Source organism: Oncorhynchus mykiss, chromosome 13 (genome assembly GCF_013265735.2).
Source record: "Oncorhynchus mykiss isolate Arlee chromosome 13, USDA_OmykA_1.1, whole genome shotgun sequence".
NCBI lineage: Eukaryota > Metazoa > Chordata > Actinopteri > Salmoniformes > Salmonidae > Oncorhynchus > Oncorhynchus mykiss.
Window position 1 is genome coordinate 65,035,126 of NC_048577.1, and position 11,493 is coordinate 65,046,618.

Here is an 11,493-nt window from a genome sequence, read left to right on the forward strand (position 1 = left end):
CATGAATAGATAGTGTAGGGTAATGTAGTCTAGTGATAGTGTAGGGTAGACAGTGCATAGTGTAGTCTGCTTTAGACACAATGAGAGCAGGACTGTCATCAGGGAACATGGTTAGTCACAGTGACCTCAGTCTACAACATCCGGTGTCAAAGTGGATCAGGCCAAAGTGACCATCTGGTCTCTCTCTCTCTCTCACCACCACTTCAGCACGTCAGTCTGTGTGTGTGAGTTAATGAGGTCAGAGGTCAACTCCTGAATGTCAAAGATCACATCAAAGCCTTTTTCCAAGAACACAGGAGGGCGGTCTAGGGTTGTCCAATTCCCCTCCTGGAGTTTCACTCCAACCCTAAACACTTTATTTGACTAATTAGCTGCTGGCCAGGACCTTGATTAGCTATACCAGCTGTGGTACATCACTATCACAGAACCAGAGTTGTAGAACCCTGATCGAGACACTAAAGGAGCCCCACATACTAGATTTGGTTTGCTTCTAGTGGAACTTGGCTAGGTGAAGTGAACGTCTGTGCCTTGCATACTGCCTTTAAAAGACCTTGGCTTGTAATTCTGTAATATAAGACAACACCTCTCACCATAGGATGAACCTCACCCGGGACAGACTGAAGAAAGGTCCCTGTAACACTACTACTGTAGTACAGTACTGTTAGATACAATCAGTTACAGTGGTACTACTCACCATAGGATGAGCCCAGTGATGACAGCGGTCCAGGAGACACAGCAGGAGTCAGGCCTCTTGGTCTCCTCCTCCTCCTCCTTCCTGCAGCAGCACACACTGGTCAGGTAGACAGACAGCAGCAGGAGGCTCAGGACTAGTCCAGCAGCTGATATACAGGCTAGGAAGACCAGAGACTGGGGGAGGATGGGGAGGGAGGGAGGGAGGGAGGGAGGGAGGGAGGGAGGGAGGGAGGGAGGGAGGGAGGGAGGGAGGGAGGGAGGGAGGGAGGGAGGGAGGGAGGGAGGGAGGGAGGGAGGGAGGGAGGGAGGGAGGGAGGGAGGGAAACAGAGAGATGAGCATGTATTAATACATTTATTATTGACTAATAACAAGAAAAATACAACTGCCACACTGAGAGAACTTATTTGCAAAGCACCATTTCTTCAGACAACCAGCATTTATTATCATGTCAGGGCCTGAGTTGATACAAGCCCTGTGATTGGTTACTGTGTAGAGTGACCCCACTCTGACGGAAAGGGAGACACTGGAATCAAGTGAGTCTAATATGAAAAGATATACTGGGTCAAAAGTCAAGTTGGTTTGATCAGTCATCATCACTAGCAGGTCTCTGTGTGAAGGCAGAGATAGGGAGAGAGAGAAGGGGAGGGAGAGAGAGATGGGGGAGGGGAGAGATAGAGAGACAGAGAGACAGAAAGAGAGAGAGAGAGAGAGAGAGAGAAGGGGAGGGAGAGAGAGAAGGGGAGGGAGAGAGAGAAGGGGAGGGAGAGAAAGAAGGGGAGGGAGAGAGAGATGGGGGAGGGGAGAGAGATAGAGACAGAGACAGAGACAGAAAGAGAGAGAGAGAGAGAGAGAGAGAGAGAGAGAGAGAGAGAGAGAGAGAGAGAGAGAGAGAGAGAGCTGGGGGGAGGGGGTGGCTCACTGAATATACCCCAGGATTGTGTTCAGTAGGGTACAAAGTAGCAAGTATTAAAAATCCAAAAATGAACATGAAGGTTTCTCATTGGACAAGTCTAGGTATTCCTTCTCTGTGTTATCAGTTTGGTGTCTAATGAATATGACATGGTGTTGCTGGTTTAAGAGGTACCTGGGGTGTAATGAACATGGCCTGGTGTTGCTGGTTTAAGAGATACCTGGGGTCTAATGAATATGACCTGGTGTTGCTGGTTTAAGAGATACCTGTGGTCTAATGAACATGACCTGGTGTTGCTGGTTTAAGAGATACCTGGGGTCTAATGAATATGACCTGGTGTTGGTGGTTTAAGAGATACCTGTGGTCTGTAAGCACCACTCTCTACCATCTGATCCACAACCCTGGTGGTGTAAGCACCACTCTCTACCATCTGATCCACAACCCTGGTGGTGTAAGCACCACTCTCTACCATCTGATCCACAACCCTGGTGGTGTAAGCACCACTCTCTACCATCTGATCCACAACCCTGGTGGTGTAAGCACCACTCTCTACCATCTGACCCACAACCCTGGTGGTGTAAGCACCACTCTCTACCATCTGATCCACAACCCTGGTGGTGTAAGCACTACTCTCTACCATCTGATCCACAACCCTGGTGGTGTAAGCACCACTCTCTACCATCTGATCCACAACCCTGGTGGTGTAAGCACCACTCTCTACCATCTGATCCACAACCCTGGTGGTGTAAGCACCACTCTCTACCATCTGATCCACAACCCTGGTGGTGTAAGCACCACTCTCTACCATCTGATCCACAACCCTGGTGGTGTAAGCACCACTCTCTACCATCTGACCCACAACCCTGGTGGTGTAAGCACCACTCTCTACCATCTGATCCACAACCCTGGTGGTGTAAGCACCACTCTCTACCATCTGATCCACAACCCTGGTGGTGTAAGCACCACTCTCTACCATCTGATCCACAACCCTGGTGGTGTAAGCACCACTCTCTACCATCTGACCCACAACCCTGGTGGTGTAAGCACCACTCTCTACCATCTGATCCACAACCCTGGTGGTGTAAGCACTACTCTCTACCATCTGATCCACAACCCTGGTGGTGTAAGCACCACTCTCTACCATCTGATCCACAACCCTGGTGGTGTAAGCACCACTCTCTACCATCTGATCCACAACCCTGGTGGTGTAAGCACCACTCTCTACCATCTGATCCACAACCCTGGTGGTGTAAGCACCACTCTCTACCATCTGATCCACAACCCTGGTGGTGTAAGCACCACTCTCTACCATCTGACCCACAACCCTGGTGGTGTAAGCACCACTCTCTACCATCTGATCCACAACCCTGGTGGTGTAAGCACCACTCTCTACCATCTGATCCACAACCCTGGTGGTGTAAGCACCACTCTCTACCATCTGATCCACAACCCTGGTGGTGTAAGCACCACTCTCTACCATCTGACCCACAACCCTGGTGGTGTAAGCACCACTCTCTACCATCTGACCCACAACCCTGGTGGTGTAAGCACCACTCTCTGCTATCTGATCCACAACCCTGGTGGTGTAAGCACCACTCTCTACCATCTGACCCACAACCCTGGTGGTGTAAGCACCACTCTCTACCATCTGATCCACAACCCTGGTGGTGTAAGCACCACTCTCTACCATCTGATCCACAACCCTGGTGGTGTAAGCACCACTCTCTACCATCTGATCCACACAGGATGTTAGGGGAGGAAACTGTGCTGATCAGAGGCTGCTGGAGTCTCAGCTCAACGTCAGGTGACAAAACGGCCTCCCTCCAAAATAGTCTTGTGATTCCCTGACTGAGGTTACCCTCAGAGCATGAATGATGGAGGGATAGCCAGGGTAGGAAAGGAGAGAGAGCAAGAGAGCGAGGGAGCAAGCGAGAGAGAGAGAGAGAAATAGAGAGAGCGCGAGAGAGAGAGAGCAAGGGAGAGAGAAAATGAGAGAGAGAGAGAGAGAGAGAGAGAGAGAGAGAGAGAGAGAGGGGGACAGAGAGGGGTATAGAAAGCTATATGTCTTTGTTTTTGAGATTAGGTACGCCGGAAGTTTGTACCTTTCATTTCGATGAAAGGTGATGAAAGTGATCAAACATAGTGTACTACACAAGTACAACTACACACAGCCATTTACACAAGTACAACTACACACAGCCATTTACACAAGTACAACTACACACAGCCATTTACACAAGTACAACTACACACAGCCATTTACACAAGTACAACTACACACAGCCATTTACACAAGTACAACGACACACAGCCATTTACACAAGTACAACTACACACAGCCATTTACACAAGTACAACTACACACAGCCATTTACACAAGTACAACTACACACACAGCCATTTACACAAGTACAACTACACACAGCCATTTACACAAGTACAACTACACACACAGCCATTTACAGAAATACAACTACACACACAGCCATTTACAGAAGTACAACTACACACAGCCATTTACAGAAGTTGACAAAAGTTCAGCCCATGGTTTGGAGTGTTGAGGAGTTCAAAATTCAAGAACTGAAATAAAAGCCAAGTGGAACCATGGGGTTTTGGCCAAATATGGTTGACTCTCAAATGGCACCCTATTCCCTATATAGTGCACTACTTTTGACTAGAGCCCTATGGGCCCATGTTGTTTCTCCACACTCCTACCTGGCATGGTTTCATGACTCTAACAAGTTACTGTTTGTCTCCACAGAACATTAACCTTCTATTTTCCTGACTCAATTTGACTGATCAAGTTATGGGTTCTGGCATCATGTTCTGACCACGGTCTTGACCAAGGTTTCAGATTCAGACAGGGCCGAGCAGCGGAAACTAAAGTCTCATGTAATATTTCTCATCCAACCAGCGTCTAAATCACTGTAACTATCTGTATTTGGGGCTCCCGTGTGGCAAAGTGGTCTAAGACGCTAGTTCCATTCAGACTGTATCACAGTGATCTAAGGCCCTGGTTCCATTCAGACTGTATCACAGTGGTCTAAGACCCTGGTTCCATTCCATCACAGTGGTCTAAGACCCTGGTTCCATTCCATCATAGTGGTCTAAGACCCTGGTTTCATTCCAGACTGTATCACAGTGGTCTAAGACCCTGGTTCCATTCCAGACTGTATCACAGTGGTCTAAGACCCTGGTTCCATTCCAGACTGTATCACAGTGGTCTAAGACCCTGGTTCCATTCAGACTGTATCACAGTGGTCTAAGACCCTGGTTCCATTCAGACTGTATCACAGTGGTCTAAGACCCTGGTTCCATTCCATCACAGTGGTCTAAGACCCTGGTTCCATTCCATCATAGTGGTCTAAGACCCTGGTTTCATTCCAGACTGTATCACAGTGGTCTAAGACCCTGGTTCCATTCCAGACTGTATCACAGTGGTCTAAGACCCTGGTTCCATTCCAGACTGTATCACAGTGGTCTAAGACCCTGGTTCCATTCAGACTGTATCACAGTGGTCTAAGACCCTGGTTCCATTCAGACTGTATCACAGTGGTCTAAGACCCTGGTTCCATTCCATCACAGTGGTCTAAGACCCTGGTTCCATTCCAGACTGTATCACAGTGGTCTAAGGCCCTGGAACCATTACAGACTGTATCACAGTGGTCTAAGGCCCTGGATCCATTCCATCACAGTGGTCTAAGGCCCTGGTTCCATTCCATCACAGTGGTCTAAGACCCTGGTTCCATTCCAGACTGTATCACAGTGGTCTAAGACCCTGGTTCCATTACAGACTGTATCACAGTGGTCTAAGACCCTGGTTCCATTCCAGACTGTATCACAGTGGTCTAAGACCCTGGTTCCATTCCAGACTGTATCACAGTGGTCTAAGACCCTGGTTCCATTCCAGACTGTATCACAGTGGTCTAAGACCCTGGTTCCATTCAGACTGTATCACAGTGGTCTAAGACCCTGGTTCCATTCCAGACTGTATCACAGTGGTCTAAGGCCCTGGAACCATTACAGACTGTATCACAGTGGTCTAAGACCCTGGTTCCATTCCAGACTGTATCACAGTGGTCTAAGACCCTGGTTCCAATCCAGACTGTATCACAACCGGCCGTGATTGGGAGTCCCATAGGGCGGTGCACAATTTGCCCCGCGTCATCCGGGTTTGGCCGGTGTAGGCCGTCACTGTTAACTGACTTGCTTAGTTCAATATAATAAATGTAACCATGTAAGTCATTGAGAACACATCCTCTTCCACACCAATGACGTGGAAAGTAAGATGAAACTGCTATTCAAACTCCTGTGGTAAACTTCTGGACCCAAACAAGAGTTCAACTGTACCAAGTCATGAAAGTGATCATATTCTGGGCTCTGTTCTCAACCCCACCTCTCCATCTGAAATGGTCCCGTTGGTCCAGAAGGATGTGCCAGCAGGAGGAAGGTCCACGTTGTTCACAACTGCTTTAGAAGATAATCTGACAATGTTACACATCATGTGGTCTTAATCACAGAGGACAAACTACGCTGTTACACATCATGTGGTCTTAATCACAGAGGACAGACTACAGTGTTACACATCATGTGGTCTTAGTCACAGACTACGGTGTTACACATCATGTGGTCTTAGTCACAGACTACAGTGGTACACATCATGTGGTCTTAATCACAGAGGACAAACTACGGTGTTACACATCATGTGGTCTTAGTCACAGACTACGGTGTTACACATCATGTGGTCTTAGTCACAGACTACAGTGGTACACATCATGTGGTCTTAATCACAGAGGACAGAATACGGTGTTACACATCATGTGGTCTTAATCACAGAGGACAGACTACGCTGTTACACATCATGTGGTCTTAGTCACAGACTACGGTGTTACACATCATGTAGTCTTTAATCACAGAGGACAGACTACGGTGTTACACATCATGTAGTCTTTAATCACAGAGGACAGACTACGCTGTTACTACTTACACAAACATACTAAACTCAGAGACAGACACACAGTCAGACAGAGAAGTGAATCTGTTAGCATCACACAGCCTCCATTGACCTGTCTATTCAGCAACACAGGTCAATATGACAATGTAAAGTAGTATAGAGGTACTACAACACACAACAGCAGCATTCACAAACAACCCCCACACAGAGAAGTGATGCTGCATGCTCACACAATCACCAGGCTGTGAACGATAACAGCTTAGAAGATGTGGTTTACAACATCAGAGTCAGTAAAGAGGTGTTTTATGACATGTTTATGACTCATTTCTTTCCCACCTGTTCACATCAAATGGAACTTTTGTTTTTAGCTTTGAGGTACACGGAGAGAAACTCGAGCTGAAGTTATTTTCAAATAGGCACTTAGAGATGCCAAAAACATTTAACAAACTCTACAACACATCCAATTCACAAGACAAAAATCTAATCAAGGAGACGCAAAACCAACTAAATTACTGCACAATACGTACATTCTAGAAAAACAGCCACATTCCTCAGGAAGTAGTTCCCCGATCAGTAGTTTAAATGGCAATTGGACGCTATGGGACTTTAATGAGGACCAGCCAACCTTTTTGATACAGGAAGCAGTGATGCATGTTAAAACTGTTGTCTGTGATGAAGCGAAGGGCGCTATGCTAGACGACATTCACTGCCAGACTAGTGGCTGCTGCAATCTGGTAAATGGTGTCACCATAGTCAAGAACTGGCAGGAAAGTTGACTGTACAATCTGCTTCCTGCTGTTTAGGGAGAGGCAATTCCTATTTCTAAAAAAAGTAGCCTACTTTAAATCATAGCTTTTTAACTAGCTCATCTGTATGTTTCTTAAACATTGAGTCTTTGTCAATCCAAATGCTCAGATATACAGTATATATATTTTTTTTTACCTTTATTTAACTAGGCAAGTCAGTTAAGAACAAATTCTTATTTTAAATGACAGCCTAGGAACAGTGGGGGGATTTGAACTTGCAACCTTCCGGTTACTAGTCCAACACTCTAACCACTAGGCTACCCTGCCGGCCCATATAGATGGAACCTGATCAATGGGGGAGCTCATTTACAACATGTAATTTACAACCGCACACTGGCCAAGATAAGCATATATAGTGTTATATAGTGGTAGCCAGTGTTATGTAGTGGTAACCAGAGTTATGTAGTTATAACCAGTGTTATGTAGTGGTAACCAGTGTTATGTAGTGGTAACCAGTGTTATGTAGTGGTAACCAGTGTTATGTAGTGGTAACCAGTGTTATGTAGTTATAACCAGTGTTATGTAGTGGTAACCAGTGGTATGTAGTGGTACCCAGTGTTATGTAGTGGTAACCAGTGTTATGTAGTGGTAACCAGTGTTATGTAGTGGTAACCAGTGTTATGTAGTGGTAACCAGTGTTATGTAGTGGTAACCAGTGTTATGTAGTGGTAACCAGTGTTATGTAGTGGTAACCAGTGTTATGTAGTTATAACCAGTGTTATGTAGTGGTAACCAGTGGTATGTAGTTATAACCAGTGTTATGTAGTGGTAACCAGTGTTATGTAGTGGTAACCAGTGTTATGTAGTGGTAACCAGTGGTATGTAGTGGTACCCAGTGTTATGTAGTGGTAACCAGTGTTATGTAGTGGTAACCAGTGTTATGTAGTGGTAACCAGTGTTATGTAGTTATAACCAGTGTTATGTAGTGGAACCAGTGTTATGTAGTGGTAACCAGTGTTATGTAGTGGTAACCAGTGTTATGTAGTGGTAACCAGTGGTATGTAGTGGTACCCAGTGTTATGTAGTGGTAACCAGTGTTATGTAGTGGTAACCAGTGTTATGTAGTGGTAACCAGTGTTATGTAGTGGTAGCCAGTGTTATGTAGTGGTAACCAGTGTTATGTAGTTATAACCAGTGTTATGTAGTGGTAACCAGTGTTATGTAGTTATAGCCAGTGTTATGTAGTTATAGCCAGTGTTATGTAGTTATAGCCAGTGTTATGTAGTGGTAACCAGTGTTATGTAGTTATAACCAGTGTTATGTAGTGGTAACCAGTGTTATGTAGTTATAACCAGTGTTATGTAGTGGTAACCAGTGTTATGTAGTTATAACCAGTGTAATGTAGTGGTAACCAGTGTTATGTAGTGGTAACCAGTGTTATGTAGTGGTACCCAGTGTTATGTAGTGGTAACCAGTGTTATGTAGTGCTAACCAGTGTTATGTAGTGGTAACCAGTGTTATGTAGTGGTAACCAATGTTATGTAGTTATAACCAGTGTTATGTAGTGGTAACCAGTGTTATGTAGTGGTAACCTCTGTGTGAACATCTCTGTGTGTGCCCCTGATCTCTGACACTGTGGCTACGTTCCAGGACGTCTTTATGCAGTCACGCTGCACATCTCACATCTCAGAACACTGCTATGGTGTGTAATATGGCTATTGACAGGGTACACACTTCTCCTGGTGTAGTGAGATATGGGGCTGTGTCTAGCAAGTGTCCTGGAGCAGGAGTACTGATCTATATAGGATCAGTTTTGCCCCTTAGATCACAATGAATAGGATTACATGGACGGGACGGGGGGGCTGATCCTAGATCAGCAATCCTATTGTGAGAAGCTTAACACATATTCATCTATGGAGCACTACTGCAATAAAGAAGACAACCAGGAACATGCCCAGTCTCAGACACTGAAGGCTGGTAACAGACAACCAACCAGCCAGATTGGCACTAGTTTGGCTACCAGTCTTTTTAGATAACATTCCACTCTTTGCCACTAATTTGCCAAAGACAGGAGTGGAATGTAATGGCTTAACAGAGAAGGCAACCAGGCTAGATAGGCACACTCAGGTCTTTGCAGCTGGAGATGTCAATACTAAAACGGATGTGATTTAATGTGATGATGTCCACTCTGCTCATATCTTCATTTTGCTACGTTCTATTGAACATGCCACAGTGATGTTAGGAGAGAATAGAGAGAATAAAGTGTGTTCACTTCATTAAAAGTTCAACTGTGCAGAGTTGGTGCTGATGGAAATACATCCTATTGCAATGTGGGAAATTACGTAAGAAAATTCAAAACAGTCTTCAGCTAAAGACAAATGATGTATTTCATTTTCCAAATAAATTGTTAAATCTTTGAACAACAAAGTCGTTTCAAATCATTTGTCTAGATATGTGGCCTGTCAGTGAAGGTCTTTCAGTGAGCCCTCTCTCTAGTCTAGAAGAGAAACGTGGCCGCGCTTTACGCGCAGCGGGTAGTAGGTACCAACCTGCTGGTAGCTCGACTCCCCGGGTCTGAAGGTGTTATCAACGGGCTGGAAGGTGAAGTTGAAGTGGGGGAAATTGTGCAGCCAGTAGGTCCACCATGGAGCGATATAGTCCAGCCGTGCCGTGGCCATTCCTTATAACAAAAAGTGCTTCTGGACCCTTAAAATCTTAAGGACTCGAGACCCCGTCAGTATAGCCTAATCCTCGGTTCTGGACAAAAACAAATCATGAATGCGCGACTTCTTGTTGGAAAACACTTTACAATGTAGCGCAGGAGAATAAACAATACAAAACTACTTCCTTTGACTCTTTGCCCTCAGAACAAGGCATTACAACAGCATTATCTCGGTATCTCCGTGGTCCCGTGTCGTGTTCTGCAGATAGACAGCTGTTTTAACTTCTCGGAGGCGCATTCACGGGTGAGCTCGTTCCAGTAGAAGCCGCTTTTTCTGACTGGACCGCGCGCGACGCGCACTCATCCAAGGCACGAGACTGACTGACGATAGCGCCCTTCAATACACAGTGCGTGACCGGTTTTAAACCATTTACAGCTGCGGTCAAGAAAGCATAACCTAGTGGAAAATTATATGGCTACAGTGAAGACGATGCGGTTAATACATTCAGGTCATGAAATTAAATATATAATGATGATGGTATTAGAATAAAACCCATAGGCCATCTCATATCTGTAATAAAACTGCCGGTTATCAGAGCAGAATGTATCTCATGTAATCCGACGGCTAAAACTGGATATAGCACTATAGTGGTGAACCATTCATGAAAGGCTGTGGTTTGTGTGAGTGTGGTGTAGGTTCTGATTATGCCGGTAAAGCTGGCCCAGCACTAGGAGGCTTGCACGCATTTGAACGGAGGCAGCGCTAGGCCTTAACGTGCTACGTGGTCAATCTCTCGTCTGAATTCGCCGTGCAGTATTTACGGTGATTATTTTGTTTTTTTATTTAACTAGGCAAGTCAGTTAAGAACAAATTATTATTTACAATGACGCCTACCCCGGGCAAACCAATCACGGCCGGATGTGATACAACCTGTTGTAGTTACGGGGCATTCTGCAAACTGCCAACCTCGTAGTTACGGGACATTCTGCTAACTGCCAACCTCGTTGTAGTTACGGGACATTCTGCTAACTGCCAACCTCGTTGTAGTTACGGGGCATTCTGCTAACTGCCAACCTCGTTGTAGTTACGGGACATTCTGCTAACTGCCAACCTCGTTGTAGTTACGGGACATTCTGCTAACTGCCAACCTTGTTGTAGTTACGGGACATTCTGCTAACTGCCAACCTCGTTGTAGTTACGGGGCATTCTGCTAACTGCCAACCTTGTTGTAGTTACGGGGCATTCTGCTAACTGCCAACCTCGTTGTAGTTACGGGACATTCTGCTAACTGCCAACCTCGTTGTAGTTACGGGACATTCTGCTAACTGCCAACCTTGTTGTAGTTACGGGACATTCTGCTAATTGCCAACCTCGTTGTAGTTACGGGGCATTCTGCTAACTGCCAACCTTGTTGTAGTTACGGGGCATTCTGCTAACTGCCAACCTCGTTGTAGTTACGGGACATTCTGCTAACTGCCAACCTCGTTGTAGTTACGGGGCATTCTGCTAACTGCCAACCTCATTGA

The 11,493-nt window shown here is 45.7% G+C and overlaps 1 protein-coding gene across 2 annotated transcripts in view; it reads right to left on the reverse strand.

Annotated features, from left to right (window-relative positions):
• Window positions 1-10,336, reverse strand: part of LOC118936529 (protein tweety homolog 2-like) — a 76,286-nt gene extending 65,950 nt beyond the window's left edge. For both annotated transcript variants that reach the window (XM_036941966.1, XM_036941965.1), the window contains exons 1-2: window positions 9,854-10,336; window positions 695-867 (exon numbers count right to left, since the gene is read on the reverse strand). In XM_036941966.1, the coding sequence (XP_036797861.1) occupies window positions 695-867; window positions 9,854-9,982 (302 nt within the window). In that variant the 5' untranslated portion in view covers window positions 9,983-10,336. The remainder of the gene's footprint in view (window positions 1-694; window positions 868-9,853) is intronic.
• Window positions 10,337-11,493: the final 1,157 nt, after the last annotated feature.